Genomic DNA, 19,884 nt, shown 5'->3' with positions numbered 1-19,884 from the left:
GTGAAGACAACCACGTCGTCTGCTACGGCGTTCGCCATTATGATGCCCGCTCCGTAGGCAGTCAACGGGCGTCGCGTAGCTGCATGTACAGTTCGCTTTGATAGCGTGTGCTGCTTTAATGATACGTCGAGAACACGAAATATTCGCATCAGCAGTGTGAAGGTATCAATTTAATATTCTGTCATTTTTATTTTTAAAGCGGAATTTCCTACTGGATTTGCTGGCAGCAGAAAGCTGCCGTCCACGCCAGCCGCGCAGACCTTAAAAGAACGTCTTGTTGGGCTAGCTGGTGACTGTTCACCTTGGTTAAAGGCTCGAAACATACGCAGACACGAGTCCCGCCGTCTTTCGCTGTGTCTGTGTGTGAGTTTCGTGCCTTTAACCAAAGCGTAAAGACCGCTTGGCTGCCAGCTGAAACCCGAACTTGTTTAACGAACCGCGTGCCGCCACGGGACAAAAGAATAATCGTCATCGCACACCCTACTTTCAAATCTTGTTTTCGAATCAGTCATCAGTTAGCCCATTTACAGGCTGAATGCTGCAACGCTGAGTAGAAAGCAATGATCGTAAAAGTCAAATAACCACTCTGCGGTTCAAACAAGGCCGTGTGTAAGTGATGTTCTACCAATGTTGAATGGTTGTTTCGGGGTCAGGGAAACTGCAGTGAATGTGGCAGCTTTTCATTTGTGTCTGTGTTACCTGCCTGTCTTACCTGTTTGTGTCTGTGTTACCTGTGCTGACATTTGCGAATTTTTTAACGTCGCATATTTCAACCAATATCCCATCCGCGGCCTTTCTTTGATATTTCGTAGCATCGGGTGTGATGGATCCGTGGTAGAGCGCATCGGAAATTTCGACCACCTGAGGTTTTATTAATATGCACCGATACCGAAATAGTACACAGCACCATGCGTTTAACCTCTATAGAAACTCGGCCGCCGCGTCTGGGTGTCTCCCACGTCCTCAGGATCAGCAGTAGAGCGCGATAACTACGGAGCCTATACATCTGGGCCGCTTTTATTGCTTCATTGTAGTTCGAAACGTAATTTATATTTGTTCTGCGGGATATTACACACTAATAGTACGAAATGAACCATTTCTGGCGCATCTTTATGTTTAGCTTGAGTATATAGCATGCGCTTTCATTGAACGTTTTATTTTATTTTGTGGCCGTATTCTGTTTAGCAGTGCTTCCATAGTTATTCTTAATTTTGTTTTGAATTCTTTTCATCATCATCATCAGCCTAGTTACGCCCACTGCAGGGCAAAGGCCTCTCCCATACTTCTCCAACTACCCCGGTCATGTACTAATTGTGGCTATGTTGTCCCTGCAAACGTCTTAATGTCATCCGCCCACCTAACTTTCTGCCGCCCCCTAATACGCTTCCCTTCCCTTGGAATCCAGTCCGTAACCCTTAATGACCATCGGTTATCTTACCTTACTCTAAATATGCAGATGAGGGTAAACAAAATATTGAATGTATACCAGATTATTTGGAGCCTTACATGTGGCTTATATAGTACTAAATCACGACTCCCACGTAGTAATTGACTATAAAGCCCTGTTTAGCATATTTTCTGCACGAATATATTGTCAAGTGGTAATTGCTATAAAGCGGTCATCGATGCTGCTAAAATAAAGTGGCCATACGGCTTCTCAACACTGAGAAAAAGTGCATTCAATAGATAGCAATTTCCGATGTGATAGCTTGTTTATTTGGTCGGGAACTTTAAGGATTTCAAAAACAAGTGCTACAACTCACTGCAAATTAACTGCAGCGCATGTGTTGCTTCCATGCCCACTAATTCACGCAGCTTCGAGCTGGCGCAGGTGAGTGCGTAGCCTTACTCTTGCATAACTTGATACCACCATGTGTTCCAGAGAATCCTTGTGTCGCTGGCATGCCTCCAGACTGCACTGAACCCTCTTGATTAAATATTCTGTTAGAGGAGACTTCAGGGTGAACAGGTTGTCAGTCCAGGACGTGATTCCTTTAAAGTGATCTTCGCAGGATGTGATCAAGCTCATAACTTCACCGCTCGGATAACGTAAGTTCTTACCATCATGAACATACTCCTTTAGTGCAGTTAAATATGCATGCTCATGGCTCGTCGAGCCCAGCATTGCAGCCCTGCACTGCTTGCAGTTTTTCGTTTTTTTTTCAAAATTCCTTTCACAAGAAAGCCACCAATACGGTGTAAAATGCTGCACTCAACTGAAGTCAGTGCTTCAATGAAAAGAATTTCGCCATCATCAATTTCTTCTTGAACATCTTGAGCACACTCTCTTTTTCCTTGTAAAATCATGTCGACCAGGTACTCAGAATCATCCGTCCCATAACTTGAGGTCGCTGGTGTGTGCAAAAATTGACTGACACACACAAGCTTCAGAGCACATTTCATGTCGTACGCGTTTGGAACGGGTTTCCTCTGGCGCACAACAGAAAAAAGATTCTCTAGGCAGTCCTGCTGCAGTCTCCCGGTTAGGAAGAACTTGTAGCCATCCATTTTAAGTACAACATCTTGCAAACGAAGGGCCACTGTCGTTGCTATCATGAGTCTTGCCTGTGAGGGCTTCCACTGGGACGTGCTGCCCATCTGCATGCCTTGAATGGTCTCTAATGCCAGGCGCAACGCGTCCAGGGCTTCATGGTACTTTGCCATGTCTCGCCAACTAAGTGCAACTGATGGATCTCACGAGGACATCAGTTTGTACCATTCTGCGATGAGCTCGAGGAACCATGCTGTGGTTTCGGCTTCTGGCTTGAGCACTTTTTCTCTTATTAGGCAACGAATGGCAGCTGGTGATTCCTTGAAAAACTGAACTGCTATGCCGACCTTCATTTTTGTAAAATGTCCTTTGCTGACATGTACTTCCGAAAGTTTGGGCGCAATTTTAAGTTCTCTGTCACAGTCATATTCCACGACAGCACGTACATGCTCCAGCTTCACTTTGTTGGAGGGTAAGCCATGGTGGCTGACAGCTGCATCGCTTAGCGTAAAGTCAATCGAGTTCAAAAGCTGACCTCGAATATTTTTTATCACGTGTGCGGCATCCGCTGTGAAAAAGAGTTCCATTCCCTCAAGCACAGGATGGCGGATTGAGCACACCGTTGTAGAATGCCTGTGGCTGGAAAAACCTAACTCGCGCCACATCGCTCTGTTGGAGGATCCCATGTCAGAGGTCACCGCAAGAACTCTGAGAGAAATGTCTGAGCAAAGCTGCACGATTGCGAGCACAAAATCCTTGAGCAGACAGCCATTGACAGAGGTTCCTGTAAAATGGTATGCAATGATCTGCTTCCACCTTGTGTTCAAACCTCCGACCATAAACACTAAGCAATATGACAGGCAGGTTCATCTGGCTCTGCTGGGAGTGTTTTTCCTCCAAACATGACGTCTTCAGCACGATCGAGCTCATATCCCTGGGCAATTTCCATTTCATCGAGATAAAGTACGCAATCTATTTCAATGTCTTCCATGCCCTCTGCTTTTACTCTGAGCACGTCTATCGATCACTTCAGTTAAAATCCCTGGCAGGAACTTGAGCACTTGAAGACGACGGACAGGAGTCCTATTGGAAGGCAGAGGGTACCCAAGTTTTCTCAGGGTTTCATAACCTGATGTTCCACTCGCGAACTTTATCTGAAGGGCTTGTTTAATTGTTTTGGACAACCACGCGGCACCTTGGTTGCTTTTCCGTGATAGGGCTTGCATTTGGTCTTGATTTAGAAACTTCAGTTTTTCGTAACACCCCACTGGCATTTTCCAATTTTTGAAGCTTCTATTTAATTGACTGATTTGTAGCACTTGCCTTGCTATGAACTTCCTGAAGTTTCGCGTACTTTCTCTTCATGTCCTCAAGCTGTTTATTCACTTCAGCACCCGAGCTGTTACTGAACTTCTCTCCCAACCATTCGTCACGGATTGCATTAAGTGGGCCGGCAACTTTCTGAGAATCTGTGGCAGGAACTGAGGTTTCCGGCGTGGAACTTGGGCGAGGCAAGTTGTTCATCTGACGTTGAGCCATCTCCGTGCCATCACTCGGCACTCGCAGCAATTCTTGATTTGCTGCCTCTGGTATATCAGCCACGTCGTTGACATGCTGGTCTTGAATGTCTGTCGGTGAGGTAACAGAAGCACTGGGTCTATGCTGCAGAGTATGTGTTCCTTCTTCTGCCGCAGGTGCCCCTTGTGGTAAAAGCCATTCTTTTGGTGGCTTCCTGTGCTTAGGCATCGCTGAAAAAAAGAGAAACCACAGATGTTGCATCTCAGCGGGTACATTCTTTTATCCTTATATGAACGAACATTCTCCGAGTTATGCTACATATAGAGGGAAATTAAACAAAATACGGAATTGCCAGTAGCATGCCTCTTGATGTCAGGCGCGGTTGATTCATCTCTCCATAAAAATAGAGGAAACGAGCTATTTCATTGACCGGTGGTATGAAGAGCATCTTGCTGTAATGAGCGTCTTTTCTGTCTCTGAAGAAACACCTGGATAATCGCTCCATGTGACTAAGGATGGCCGGTCATAAGAGTGCTAAGCTAGAGCAACAAACCGGCAAAGACTGCAAGAAGGAACAGGATTAAAAAACAAGCTCCGCAAACTTTAGTTAGTGCGAAAATATGTGGCTTCTTACCTCTGAACGAGAAGAGCGTTGGCACAGCATTTGGCTTCAATTTTTTCCAGTCGTCCGCCCGGTTCTGCTCGAAGGCGCTTTCTTCAAAATGTGCCTGCAGCACGGAAGCACGCGATGGTGACACCAGCTTATCATTGTTTAAATTGAAAAGGCTTCGCGCTAACCTTATAAACAGCCCAAAATAACTAACACACACAGGGACTTTCACGAACAGTGATAGTGAAAATTAGGGGCTCGCTAAAATATAATCAGGAAGAAGCCAAAGACTGTCGGCTTTCTCTGAACAAACAGGGACAGTGTGAGGAAATTCTACAATATGAACTGAAGGCGTGTGCGCTTTCCAAATTAAAATATTAAAGCTTCTTGCCTATACTGACAGGTGGAACAAGGGTAGTGAGCTAAGAAATCATTTTAAGTATAGAAAGTGGCACCCTGTTATATTATACGTATGCTCAAAAAGGCAATGTTGTAGGTCAACACTGGCGTCATGCTGTCCACAAAGTTCGAGGAGCACGAACACAACAGCTCTCGTTTTCGTCTAATTCTGTCAACACCCAACATAAATTTCTGTCGTTGAATGGACACGTAGCCTTGAAATCCTCATCAATCATCTCTTATCCGGTATTTAAATAATTCGCCGATCATCGGGTGGGGAAAAAACAGCAAACGCACAGACAATGCATGATCAAATTACTCATGCCCAAGACACAACTACGTGGCTTCTATACATAACAGTAACCACAAATGGAATGTCACTAAATCAGTCATGATGAATCATGGCATATGCTTGTCATGACCATACATGCGTCATGCGTGGTCATAGGTTTCATCCCCCCCCACACACACAAACACACGCATGAACACACACACACGCACGGACACCAAGTACCGTCCGAGTTGGACAGCAGCACAAGAATAACGACGGGAAAACGCGTCAACACGATCCGTATGTCATTACATGAACGGCAAGCTTAAAGCTCACCTTACCTTCTATTGCGCCATGCGTATGCTCTTCCAACTAAGTACAAAATCAAATTGTACGAGGCGCCGGTCACAAAGAGCGCACAACGTACGCGTACTGTACACCTTGACGCTCTTGCAGCCGGTGTATGATGATATGTGGTGTTTAATGGCGCAAGGGCCAAGTATGACCAAAGAGCACCATGCCAAAAGGTAATTTTAACAATGTGTTGTGAATGCAGTGGATAGTGGATTTGTCATGGTAAATGTGACATGGCTGTAAAAAGGCCTAAAAACTGTCGCTGTAAATGGCGTAAAATAAATAGGTACTAAAATGATGACACTGATTAGGGCATGGACGATGGCAATTGTTTTTCGTTAAAAAACATGATGGAACAAGGCAACACATAACAGTGATAGTAGAACCTCAAGAGAGCCCTTTTATAATATGGGCTGTTAGTCGTGTGCTAAAAATTTCCTGTCCAAATGGTTTTGAGAGTATCTGTTTCCAATAAAAACTGTAAGACTAATTTCATGTTAAAAAGCGGTTCATCACTAAGAAAAAATGCAAGGTGAAGAGGTGTATTTTCACGATATGCAGAAGGAAAATACTTTTTCCTCTCTGTTTCTATTGCAGGGCATTGAATAAGAACATGGAGTACTGTGAGACTATTGCCGCACTTACCACAAGTCGGGGGATCGCCTCCAGTCAAGAGATAAGAGTGAGTACCGTATGTGTGGCATATGTGTACCGTAGTCGGCAAAGAATTACTTCCTTGTAACGTGCTGTTTTCCCACTGATCGAGTTCGCCAGTTTTGGTTTTATTATGTGAAGCTTATTCATTACTTGTGTATCCCACTTGCCTTGCCAATCATTCCTTAATTTACGGCGTAGAAAAGGCTTTAGGTCTGTCGCAGGGATGGGAATATTTCCATCTCTGTCGCTAAAAGTTACGGATGTAGCGCTTTGATGATGATGATGATATGTGGTGTTTAATGGCGCAAGGGCCAGGTGTGGCCAAAGAGCGCCATGACAAGTGGTGATGTTGACGATGTATTATGGAGATGTGACTTGGCTGTAAAGTGGCCTAAAAATAGTTGCTGTAAAGTGCATAAAATCTGCGTGATATAAAATTATGGCGATGATTAATGACGAATACTATGAAAAATAAAATCCATCGTAAAAGAATGACACAGAATAGAATATATATGCGATAATAAAAAATACCTGGAGCACTGTTGCCTCACCGGAGCCCTTGAAACACAAGAGCCTAGAGGCACGTGCTATACAAAAGAACTATCACAGCGCTATCCTCTATAGAGAGGAGGCGCTACGAACGTGTGGGGCTAATAACATGCAATACAACATCTTTCAAAAAACCTAGGACGGCGTTGGTGTCAAAGAGTGGTTCTGGACCAAGTAACATAACGGGATGAAGGGGGATGTGGTGCCGGTATGCTAAGAGAAAATGTTTCTTTCTTTCGGATTCGGCTTCCCGACACTCCAGTAGGACGTGGAGGACGGTCAGCCTCTCCCCGCATCTACCACAGTTTGGAGGCTCGTTTCCCGTGAGTAAAAAGTTATGTGTGCCAAAAGTGTGTCCTATTCTTAGACGGCAGAATAGGACATCTGTCCTGCGGGATTTTGTTACAGGAGGCCAGAAACCTAATTGTGGCTTTATTACATGCAGTTTATTATTTATTTCTTCGTCCCACATGCGTTGCCAGTGGTTTCGTAGTTTCCTTCTTAAGAAAGGCTTCAGGTCTTTGACAGGGACCGAAGCAGTAGGACTAACTGCATGTAATGAAATTGATGTGGCCATCTGGTCCACTAGAACGTTACCCTGGATGCCCCTATGGCCAGGCACCCAGCATATAATCACATGCTGGTTAGATACATATGCTTTACATAGCACGGAATAGAGTTCAATTAAAACAGGATTTTTGCGCTTACAGAACGATATCAAAGCCTTCACAACACTTAGGGAGTCCGTAAAAATAACTGATTTTTTGAGTTTTGTTTTCCTTATATGCTTCACGGTTGACAATATTGCGTAGGCCTCAGCCGTAAAGATACTAGTTTCCGGATGCAGTACGTCGGATTCCGAGAAGGATGAACCGACGGCTGCATAGGACACCCCGTCGTGTGACTTCGATGCGTCTGTGTAGAACTCCGTACAGGAGTATTTGTGCTGGAGTTCCCGGAAATGCATTTGGATTGCAATCTCTGGAGCGTTTTTTGTAACTTCCATGAAAGATGTATCGCATTGTATCAACTGCCACTCCCAAGGAGGTAGCAGCTTGGCTGGATGCATTAGGCGAAGTTCGAGAAGTGGAACATGCATTTCATGACTAAGCTCCCTCACACGCAGCGAGAAAGGCTGTCTTACGGAAGGACGATTACGAAACAGTGTAGCATATGTCATGTCGTTAATGGTGTTAAAACAGGGATGTTCAGGATTAGAGTGGACTTTCAAAAAATATGTTTGGCTGATGTATGTTCTCTGGATATGAAGTGACCACTCATTCGATTCTGCATATAAGCTTTGTACGGGACTCGTTCTGAAAGCTCCTGTGGCTAAACGGATACCCAGATGGTGAACAGGGTCTAGCATCTTTAGCGCGCTCGGGGCGGCAGAGTTATATACCACGGCACCATAACCTAATCGTGACCGGATGAGGCTCTTATACAGATTCACTAGGCACTTCCTGTCACTACCCCACGTAGTCTGGGATAGAAGTTTCATTAGGTTCATTGTTTTCAAACACTTTTCTTTGAGTTGTTTAATGTGTGGGACGAGAGTGAGTCTATTGTCAAGTATAACACCTAGAAATTTGTGCTCTTTGTTTACAGGTATCTGTTGTCCACACATTTGTAAGCAAGGATCCGGAACTAGGCCTCTCTTCCTTGTAAACAGCACACAAGAACTCTTTTGAGGATTGATTTTAAAACCGTTTTTCTCTGCCCACCCTGACACCTTGTTCAAACCATGCTGTATCTGTCTCTCGCATACTGCGAGGTTACAGGATTTGAAGCCTATTTGAATGTCGTCCACATAGACGGAATACAAAATGACTGGTGGTAAGGAAGCACGAAGCGTTGTCATTTTAACAACAAAAAGTGTGCAACTGAGCACGCCTCCCTGGGGTACACCAGTTTCTTGTGTAAAAGGACGTGACAGCACATTGCCGACTTTCACCCGGAAGGTACGATTGGACAAGTAGCTTATTATTATGTTTATCATATTACCATGAATGCCCATTTCCGATAAGTCTCGCAAGATGCCGTACCGCCACGTTGTGTCGTAAGCCTTCTCCATATCCAGAAATACCGATAGGAAAAACTGTTTGTGGACGAAAGCGTCGCGAATATATCCGTCAGTGCGTACAAGATGATCGGTTGTGGACCGCCCTTCTCTAAAGCCACACTGACAGGGATCTAGCGCTTTCTTCAGTTCAAGGAAGTGAATTAGTCGTCGATTAATAATCTTTTCAAATACCTTACAAAGGCAGCTTGTGAGGGCTATCGGGCGGTAACTTGCCACTAAGGAAGGATCTTTGCCTTGTTTCAACGCAGGGACAACAATGGCTTGTTTCCATGCGGTTGGAAGGTACCCCACAGCCCAAATAGTGTTAAATAGTGCAAGTATTGTAACTTGCATGTCACTGTGTACGTTTTTAATCATTTCATACATTATTCTGTCCGGTCCTGGTGCAGAGCTCTTGCATGAGTTCAAGGCAGCTCTCAACTCTGCAATACTAAAAGGACGGTTGTATGGTTCGTTCTGACGACATTTTCTGATTAGAGGCTTACATTCTTCTATTTGTTTGTGTTTGAGAAAGGTTTGTGAATAATTTGTTGAGCTTGACACGTTCTCAAAATGCTCCCCAAGTGAGTCTGCCTGGTCTTGTAGTGTATCGCCCTGTGTGTTTACCAGGGGGAGTGAATGTGTTTGCCGCCCTCTAATCCTATTAACTCTGTTCCAGGCTTTGGCCTCATCCCTAAACGAGTTAATGCTCGATAAAAACTTGTGCCAGCTTTCTCTTCTGGCCTGTCGGCGGGTTCGCCTGCCTTGGGACTTTATTTTTTTAAAGTTCATAAGATTCTCTGCAGTGGGAGAAGCACGTAGCAACCCCCACGCCTTGTTCTGATTCTTACGGGCGATCCTACATTCGCTGTTCCACCACGGTACACGTCGTTTGCATGCCAGACCACTCGCTTCGGACATGCATTTTGATGCGGCATCTATTATGAATGATGTAAGATACTCTACAGCAGCATCAATTTCTAGAGAAGACATGTCGGCCCATGAGATGTTAGTGAGAGTTCGAAATTTCTCCCAGTCGGCTGTGTCTATCTTCCACCTAGGAGCTTGCGGAGGATATTCGTTTTCTTTAGATGCTCTTATCAGTATGGGAAAGTGATCGCTCCCGTAAGGATTCTTCGTAACTTCCCATTCAAGTTCGAGCAGTATAGACGGGGAAACTATACTAAGATCTATTGAAGAAAATGTTCTGTTTGCTAGAGAGTAATATGTGGGTTCCTTTTTATTCAGCAAGCACGCACCGGAAGAAAAGAGGAGCTGTTCAACAAGACGACCTCGCGCGTCTGTACGAGAGTCGCCCCACAGGGAGCTGTGCGCATTGAAATCGCCAAGAACAACATAAGGTTCTGGCAATTCGTCTATAAATGACTGAAATTCATGCTTGTTTAATTTGAAGTGTGGGGGTACATAAAGCGAGCAAATGGTGACGAGTTTATTTAAAAGAACAGCTCGAACCGCCACTGCTTCAAGGGGCGTTTGTAGCTGTAAACGCTGACAGGAAATATTTTTATGAACCAAAATGGCAACACCGCCTGATGATACGACAGCATCATCGCGATCTTTGCGAAACGTGACATACGGTCGGAGAAAGTTTGTGTGTTGTGGTTTTAAGTGTGTTTCCTGTAGACACAGCACTTTTGGATTGTGTTTTTGGATAAGCTCTTGCACGTCATCAAGGTTCCTGAGAAGTCCTCTGACGTTCCATTGAATTATTGGTGTATCCATATTGGTAGTAAATAAGTGCTGTGTATACGGAAACAGAAGTATTAATTACAGAGATTTCAGAGCTTAGGTTCCAGAGCTCTTTCGAGGCCCTGTAACCGGGGTTTTACTCTTTTTGAAGCGTTCGAGGGAACCTCGACGCTCCTTAGGCGCTTGGTGCGCCTTGAGGATGGGTGTAGTGTCCATTGCCTCTTGTGAGGCGCCGGACACGTGCTCTTGCGAGCGAGATGTTTCCCGAGAGAGTCCCGCCTTGGAGGGCAAGACCCCTGCGCCCACCAGCCCGGAGGTCGATGGGGCTCCCTGAGGGATCTGGCTGCGCCGGCTGTTGCCAGCGCTGGAAGGGGCCGGGGAGGTTGGGACAGCCTCGGCGGCGGCCACCTTCGGGGTCGGTGGTCCCTCATTCTGCGTCGACGGAGCAGCGCTAGCTGCAACCGCCGCGGGGGCAGATGGCGTAACTGCCGACTCACTGCCTGTGGGTCGGACAGCCGCCGGAGGCCGTTGTGACGCTGCCCCCTGACGCGCCACATCGGCAAAGGTTTTCTTGGGCAGGTACGATACCCGCCTGCGTGCCTCCTTGAAACTTATATTTTCCTTTACTTTAACTGTTACAATTTCCTTTTCTTTTTTCCAGGATGGGCACGCCCGCGAGTACGCGGCGTGCTCCCCATCACAGTTTACACAGTGGAGAGTATTCTCACAAGCTTCAGATGTGTGTTCGTGGGCACTGCATTTTGCACATGTTTGGCGGCCTCGGCAGCTCTGCGAGCTGTGGCCAAAGCGCTGGCATTTGAAACATCGGAGTGGGTTTGGCACGTACGGCCTGACACGGAGCTTGATGTACCCGGCCTCGATTGATTCGGGCAAGATACTTGATCCAAAAGTAATTATTAGGTGCTTCGTCTGAATCTCTTTTCCATCCCGCCTCATCTTAATTCTTCTGACATTGATCACATTTTGTTCGCTGAAGCCCTCCAGTAGTTCCGCTTCAGTCAGCTCAAGCAAATCATCATCTGACACAACACCACGGGTGGTGTTCATTGTACGGTGCGGGGTTACTGTTATGGGGGTCTCTCCAAATGACACTAGTTGCGGTAGTTTCTCATACTGTTTTGCATCGCGGAGCTCCAAGAGGAGGTCGCCGCTTGCCATCCTCGACACTTTGTAACCTTGACCAAAAATATCAGTTAGGGACTTTGAAACAAGGAATGGTGAGATGTTTCGCACTGCTTTGTTTGGCTTTTCGGAATGAATAACATGGAAGCGGGGAAAGTTCTGGGTTTGGCGTCCAAAAAACTTGAAGACATCTTCGGTGCGCCCTCGTTTCTGAGGGCGATCAGTAAGGGAGGGGAAAGAAGTTTCCATGAAAGATGTATGCATTCGGCAACAGCGCCGACCGCCCACCACGGAGCCCAACGAGGGGACGCGGCAGAGCTTGCGTACAAGTCTGCACGACGCCAGTCGTACGCCGTCACTATAAACGAATATGGTGTACCCAAGGTTGGATAGCCACACAGGGTTAACCCTTGCCGCCAGGAGAAAGGAAGTAAAAAGAAGAGAGAAGGAGACAGGAAAGGTCAAAAAGTGAGAGATAAAGACGAAGATTTGAGGAGGGAGAGACAGGAAAAGGCGACTGCCGATGTCCTCCAGGTGGGTCAGTCTGGAGGTGCCGTCTATGTGAAGCCGAGGCCGAAGAGGTGTGTTGCCTCCGCCGGGGGGCCTTAAAGGTCCAACACCCAGCATCGGCTCAACCCCCAGGATCCCCTTTTCCCCAGACACGGCTAAGCCGCGCACGGCTACACGCGGGAGGGTCCAACCCTCGTGTGCTCGGGTCCGTGGTGTCGCAACACACCAAACGTCTGCTGACGCAGACGCCCCTGCGGGGATGTAGCGCTTTCGTCAGCTGCTTCGTTCCCTTTTATACCTTTGTGACCGGGTACCCAGCATATGACAATCACTTGATTGCACATATATAGGGCGCACAATAAGTTGTACAGCTCATTCAAAACGGAATTCTTATGTTTTTGTAAACTAATTAGTGCTCTCACGACACTTAACGAGTCTGTGAAGAGAACAGCCTTAGCGATGTTTGTGAGCCTGATGTGTTTAATAGCCGAGAGTATAGCGTATGCTTCCGCTGTAAAGATGCTTGTGTGTGGGTTTAGTGTCCCAGATATTGAAAATGATGGTCCAAGAGCTGCGTAAGCAACACCATCAGCAGACTTCGAAGCATCCGTGTAGAATTCAGCACAGGAATACTTCTCTTTTACTTCAAGAAAATGTGATTTTATGTGAGCCTCAGGCGCTCGTTTCGATATTTCTAGGAAAGATATGTCACATTGGATAGTTTGCCACTCCCAAGGCGGTGGGAACCGAATAGGAGCCATTGGGATATTTTCTACAAAAGGGACGCCTGTTTCTTCTGACAGTGCTTCCACTCGGAGGGACAGAGGAGGCCTGATGATGATGATGATGAGTGGTGTTTAGTGGCGCAAGGGCCAGGTTTGGCCAAAGAGCGCCATGACAGGTGTTAATGTTGGCGATGTATTATGGAGGATGTGACTTGGCTGTAAAGTGGCCTAAAAATAGTCGCTGTAAAGTGCGTAAAATCTACGTGCTATAAAATTATGGCGATGATTAATGACTAATACTATGACCATTAAAATACGTCGTAGGAGATGGTAAAATTACTTGGAGCACTGCTGCCTCGCCAGAGCCCTTGAAACACAAGGGCCTAGAGGCGCGTGCTATACGAAAGAGCTATCACAGCGGTATCCTCTGAAGAGAGGACCCGCTATGAACATGTGGGGCTAATAACATGCAGGACAACATCTTTCAGGAAACTTAGGACTGCGTTAGTATCAAATAGCGGTTCTGGGCCGAGTAACATTGCGGGATGAAGGGGGATCTGCTGCCGGTATGCTAGGGGAAAATGCTTCTTTCTCTCAGATTCGGCTGCCCGACACTCCAGGAGGACGTGGAGGACGGTCAGCCTCTCCCCGCATCTACCGCAGGTCGGAGGATCATTTTCATGGAGTAAAAAATTATGTGTGCCAAATGTGTGTCCTATTCTGAGGCGACAGAATAGGACATCTGTTCGCCGTGATTTTGTTACGGAGGGCCAAGAACCTAATTGTGGCTTTATCACGTGCAGTTTGTTATGTACTTCTGCGTCCCACTTACGTTGCCAGTGGTTTCGCAGTTTCCTTCTTAAAAAAGGCTTCAGGTCTGTGACAGGGACCGAAGCAGTAGGATTAGCTGCATGCAATGAAATTGATGTGGCCGTCTGGTCTGCTAGAACGTTACCCTCAATGCCCCTATGTCCGGGCACCCTGCATATAATGACATGCTGGTTAGACATGTATGCTCTACAGAGAATGGAATAGAGTTCGATTATTACGGGGTTTCTGTGTTTACAGTGTGACTTCAAGGCTTTTACGACACTTAAGGAGTCTGTAAATAAAATTGTTTTTTGAATATTTGATTTTCTGATATGTTTCACAGCCGACAATAGTGCATGGGCCTCAGCCGTAAATATACTTGTTTCAGGGTGCAGTACACCGGATTCCGAGAAGGATGGACCAATGGCTGCGTAGGACACCCCGGCATGCGACTTAGAAGCGTCTGTGTAATACTCTGTGCACGAGTACTTGTACTGGAGCTCCAAGAAATGCATTTTGATATGTGTCTCTGGCGCATGTTTAGTGACCTCTACAAAGGATGTGTCACACTCTATCAGCTGCCACTCCCAGGGCGGTACTAGCTTAGCTGGAGGCATTAGGCGTTGTTCGAGAACTGGGACATCCATTTCCGTGCTAAGTTCTCTTGCACGCAGTGAGAAAGGAAGTCTCATAGACGGTCTGTTATGGAAAAGTGTTTCACACGTCATGTCGTTAGCGATTGTGAAACACGGATGTTCCTTATTAGAGCGAACCTTGAGAAAATACGTTAAGCTGATGTTTGTTCTCTGAAGATGGAGTGGCCACTCATCTGACTCTACATATAGGCTTTCAACAGGGCTTGTCCTAAATGCGCCAGTGGCCAGACGGATACCCAGATGGTGAACGGGGTCTAACATCTTAAGTGCGCTCGGTGCGGCAGAGTGATATACTACGGCACCATAATCTAACCGTGATCGAACTAGGCTCTTGTAAATATTCAATAAACACCGTCTGTCGCTACCCCACGTTGTGTGGGATAGGATTTTAGGTAAGTTCATTGTTCTAAGACATTTTTCTTTAAGATGTTTTATGTGAGGTATGAAAGTGAGCCTGGAGTCAAGAATAACACCAAGGAATTTGTGTTCTTTGTTGACAGGGATTTGTTGTCCGCCCAGTTCTACACAAGGATCTGGGACCAGGCCTCTCTTTCTTGTGAAGAGAACACAAGAACATTTGTGGGGGTTGACCTTAAATCCGTTTTCGTCTGCCCACTTGGAAACCTTGTTCAAGCCCTGCTGTACCTGTCTTTCGCATACTGTGAGGTTGCAGGATTTGAAGCCTATTTGTATATTGTCTACGTATACGGAATAAAAAATGGCAGGTGGTAGTGAAGCACGTAGCGTGTTCATCTTAACGATAAAGAGAGTGCAGCTGAGCACGCCTCCCTGGGGTACACCAGTTTCCTGCGTAAAGGGACGTGACAGTGCATTGCCGACTTTTACTCGGAAGGTACGATTTGACAAATAGCTTTCAATTGTGTTCAGCATATTTCCACGGATGCCAATTTCCGACAGGTCTCGCAAGATACCGTAACGCCATGCCGTGTCATATGCCTTCTCCATATCGAGGAATATCGATAGGAAAAACTGTTTATGTATAAAGGCATCGCGGATATTTCCTTCCATGCGCACAAGATGATCGGTCGTCGACCGCCCTTCTCGGAATCCACACTGATAAGGATCGAGCATATTGTTGACCTCAAGGAAATGTATAAGTCTGCGATTTATCATTTTTTCAAAAAGCTTACACAGACAATTAGTCAGAGCTATCGGACGGTAACTTGCCGCCAAGGAGGGGTCTTTTCCGTGCTTCAGAACAGGGACTACAATCGCTTCTTTCCATGTGGATGGGAGGTATCCGGAAGCCCAAATATTGTTGAATAGTGTAAGTAGTGTAACTTGTGTGTCAGTATGTAGATTTCTGATCATGTCATACATGACTCTGTCAGGTCCCGGTGTAGTGCTTTTGCATGTGTTCGAGGCAGCTTTCAACTCGGCAATACTGAAAGGCCGGTTATACGGTTCATTCTGCCTGGATTTTAGTTAGTTAGTTAAATGGGGGTTTAATGGCGCAAAAGCGGCTAAGGCTATGCTGCGCCAAACACGAGGTGTTCTAGAATACAGTTTATAAAGTGAAAGACTATGTTAAGAACCTATATTTTATGTAAAAATCCAGTGTCGTCTAGAAATTTACGGACGTCACATAATGGGACTAGCGGATCATCACCTAAAATTAGAGCAGGGTGTAACGGTATGTGTAGTTTATATAATTTGTGCAAAAGTGTTCGTCTATGTGTTTCAATCTGCGTGCATGTGAGTAATATGTGTATAACTGTTAGGGGCTGTTGACATTTCTCGCATGTTGGTGTGTCTTCTTTCCTAAGTAGGTAATTGTGTGTGAGGTGTGTGTGCCCAATGCGTAGTCGGCATAAAACTACTTCGATGAACCGCTCCTGATGATAGCATGACTTCCACTCCCCAACTATGGGTTTCGTGAGATGTAGCTTGTTGTCGGTACAACGGTCCCATTCGCGTTGCCATTTTACCGTTAAGACTTTTCTAATTGCGCGGATGCTATCTTGATATGGGAGTGTTGTGTTTGTAATGTCTTTGTGTGCTGCCATCAATGCATATCGATCAGCCGCTTCGTTACCCGGTATCCCAACATGGCTTGGGACCCAGCAGAAACGAATTGACCTCCCGTATTCGTTAAAAGCCACCATGTTTAAAACGTCTCCAATCAGGGGTTCACACTCAGATTTCAGATGTAGTGCCTTCATTGTGCTTAAAACATCTGTATATATGACTGCATTTTTGTGTTTATCAGTGACAATCTTTTTAACAACAACCCAGATAGCGAAAACTTCGGCCGTGAAAACAGAGGCGTGTTGTGGCAATCGAATACTTTTTTCCCAATTTTCCGTTATGACCCCCACACCCACGTGTTCTTTCGTTTTGGAGCCATCAGTGTAATATTGCACGTTATTTTGATATTTGTTCTGAAGTTCACGGAATTCTTGTGTAATATGTTCGCGTGGGGTGTCTTTCTTCTTTAAATGTGTTAATGTCCAGTCACACAGCGGTTCAAAGTCATGCCATGGGGGCAAACGCTTTGGCTTTGTGGCAACCTGGAGCAGTTCGCGTGAAATGTCGTAATCCCGGACATAGTCCTCATATCGCAGGACAAGCGGTTTAATCGTGTTTGGTTTATTTGTATAGTGTAGGCGTGAGTTGCATTGTGTGAGTATATTGTAGCATATGTGTTGTGGTGATGACTGAATTCTTAGTACGTAGGAAAAAGTGAGTAGTGCTCTGCGCTGATGTAATGAAGGTTCATTACACTCAACATATAAACTTTGGACAGGTGACGTTCTGTAGGCGCCACTTGCCAGTCGCAGTCCAAGGTTATGTACTGGATCAATTCGCTTGATGTATGACTGTCTGGCTGAGCCGTAAACAATGGAGCCGTAGTCTAAAAGGCTACGAACAAGAGACCGGTAAATACGTAAAAGACACGTTCGGTCGGAACCCCAGTGCTTATGAGATAACACTTTGAGGATGTTCAATGCTTTATTTGCCTTAATCTTCAGTGCTTTTATGTGGGAAAGGAAGTTTAGTTTTTTGTCGAAGATTACTCCCAAGAATTTATATTCTTGTTTTACCTGCAGCGCAACATCATTCAACTTTAAATTCGGGTCTAAGTACAACCCTCGTTTTTGCGAAAATAGCACTGCAACAGTTTTCTGAGCAGAGAAGCGGAAGCCATTTTTCTCAGCCCACTCCATTAGTTTATTTATTGTTATCTGGAGCTGCCTTTCACATGTTGGTAAGTTTGAAGCGCGGCAGGCTATTTGCAAGTCATCGACGTATATGGAGTGCATAACAGAAGTGGGAATGACTTTGTTGATAGAGTTCATTTTTACAATAAAGAGTGTTGTGCTAAGTACGCAACCCTGTGGCACGCCGTTTTCTTGGATAAACGTGCGCGAGAGCGCAGTGCCTAGACGGATTTGGAATGTTCTGTTGGATATAAAATCTGCGATACAGTTTAGCATTTTGCCACGGATTCCTAGCGCGGCGAGGTCACGTAAGATTCCAAACCTCCACGTGGTGTCATACGCTTTTTCTAAATCGAAGAACACTGCCAGGCAGTGCTGTTTGTGTACGAATGCTTCGCGTATTTCGTGTTCAAGTCGGACGAGGTGGTCTGTCGTTGAACACCCTTTTTTATAGCCGCACTGATGAGAATCAATGGAGTTCCGTATATGAAGCGTGAAAGTTAATCTGGCATTTACGATACTTTCATATGTTTTCGCCAAACAACTTGTCAGGGCAATGGGTCGAAAGCTGCTTGGGGATGTGGGGGATTTACCTGGTTTTAAAAATGGCACAACTATTGCGTTTTTCCAAGTTTTTGGCATGCTTCCGGATTCAAATATTTTGTTAAAAAATTTAAGGAGAACATCTGCGGATGCTTGGGACAGGTGTGCGAGCATAGAATAATGGATCCGGTCCGGACCTACTGCAGTTTTCTTGCCAGTACAGAGAACCCTGTTAAGCTCTTGTAACGTAAATGGAGCGTTGTATTCGTCCCTTGACATACAAGTAGTTGGTAGTTTCTCCTTTTCTGCCGACAGTTTGTATTTTAAGAACCTGTTTGTATAATTAGCCGAGCTAGAGACGTTATAGAAATGTTCCCCAAGTATATTCGCTTGTTCTTGTAGTGTTGTCTGAGTGCCTGAAGGTGTGAGTATGGGTATCGTGTATGATGAGTAGTCCCCCTTAAACTTCCTGACCTGGTCCCACATCCTTTTGGATGTGACGGTGCTGTTAATTGTGGATACATATTTTTGCCAAGACAATTTTTCCGCCTGTCTCCGAATAAATCTGGCTTTCGCTTTGGCTTGTTTGAAATTGAGGAAATTGTTTTGTGTTGGGTATCTGCGTAAAATTCCCCAGGCCTTGTTCTGCTGCTTTTTTGCTACGGTGCATTCACGTGTCCACCAAGGATTCAGGTTTTTCCGAACCAAGCCAGAAGATTGCGGAATGGCCTTTTCAGCTGCAGAAATTATGCAATTGGTAAACTTTTCATTAATTTCCTCAATGCTTAGGTCTGTTAAATTAAGTTCCTCCAGCCTGGCACTTTCTGTAAAAACAGTCCAGTCGGCCATTTGTAACTTCCAGCGGCGTGGTTTGCGAGATATAATGGGTAGTGTTGATGGAACGTGGATTAAAGCAGGTATATGATCACTGCCATATGGATTCTCCAGTACGTCCCATTTAAGATCGCTAAATATATCCGGAGAGCAAAACGCTAAATCAATGCAGCTAAAATTATGTGAGCTTGTTGAGAAATGAGTTGGCGCACCTGAATTTAAAAGACAGATGTTATTAGTCAAAATAAAATCTTCGATAAGTTGTCCTCTTTGGTCATTCTTATCGCTACCCCAAAGAGTACAGTGAGCATTGAAATCACCGACTAAAACAAAAGGCTCCGGCAGCTGGTCAATTAAATTTTCTATATCTCGAGTTGTGAAATGGGTATGGGGAGGGATGTATAACGAACAGATGGTGACAGTCTTAAAAGTTAAAACGGTGACAGCTACTGCCTCAAAGGCAGTATTTAGTGAAACGTTCCGTGTAGGAATGCCGCCTTGAACGACAATAGCGACACCTCCTGATAGACGACTGGAGTGCTCGCGGTCCTTTCTTATGATTGTAAAGCCTTTAAGAAAATTTGTATGCTTTGGTCCTAGGTTCGTTTCTTGAAGGCAGAATGCCACTGGTGATAACTTATTTATAATGTCTTTGATGTCACCTAGATTGTGAATTAGGCCTCTGCAATTCCAATGAATGATGAAAGCCATGATATTGGGATTGAAAAAAAAAAACGTGTGTGTGAGCTAACGAGTTGTAGGTGACATGTATTTAAAAGCTGATTAGTCTTACGAAAGGCGGTAACCGTTCAGGTTACCTTTTCTTTTCTTAGCGAAGGTATAATATGCTTATCCTTCTG

At 45.3% G+C, this 19,884-nt stretch overlaps 1 protein-coding gene across 1 annotated transcript in view; it reads right to left on the bottom strand.

Annotated features, from left to right (window-relative positions):
• Positions 1-1,693: 1,693 nt before the first annotated feature.
• Positions 1,694-19,884, bottom strand: part of LOC140217385 (uncharacterized) — a 362,995-nt gene continuing 344,804 nt past the window's right edge. Inside the window, exons 3-4 of the mRNA XM_072287956.1 lie at positions 4,644-4,737; positions 1,694-4,239 (exon numbers count right to left, since the gene is read on the bottom strand). Of these exons, the coding sequence (XP_072144057.1) occupies positions 3,785-4,239; positions 4,644-4,737 (549 nt within the window). The 3' untranslated portion in view covers positions 1,694-3,784. The remainder of the gene's footprint in view (positions 4,240-4,643; positions 4,738-19,884) is intronic.

This window comes from Dermacentor andersoni, chromosome 4 (assembly GCF_023375885.2).
Source record: "Dermacentor andersoni chromosome 4, qqDerAnde1_hic_scaffold, whole genome shotgun sequence".
NCBI classification, from domain to species: domain Eukaryota; kingdom Metazoa; phylum Arthropoda; class Arachnida; order Ixodida; family Ixodidae; genus Dermacentor; species Dermacentor andersoni.
Note: the sequence above shows the minus strand (reverse complement) of the source record. Positions and strands in the feature narration are given on the sequence as shown.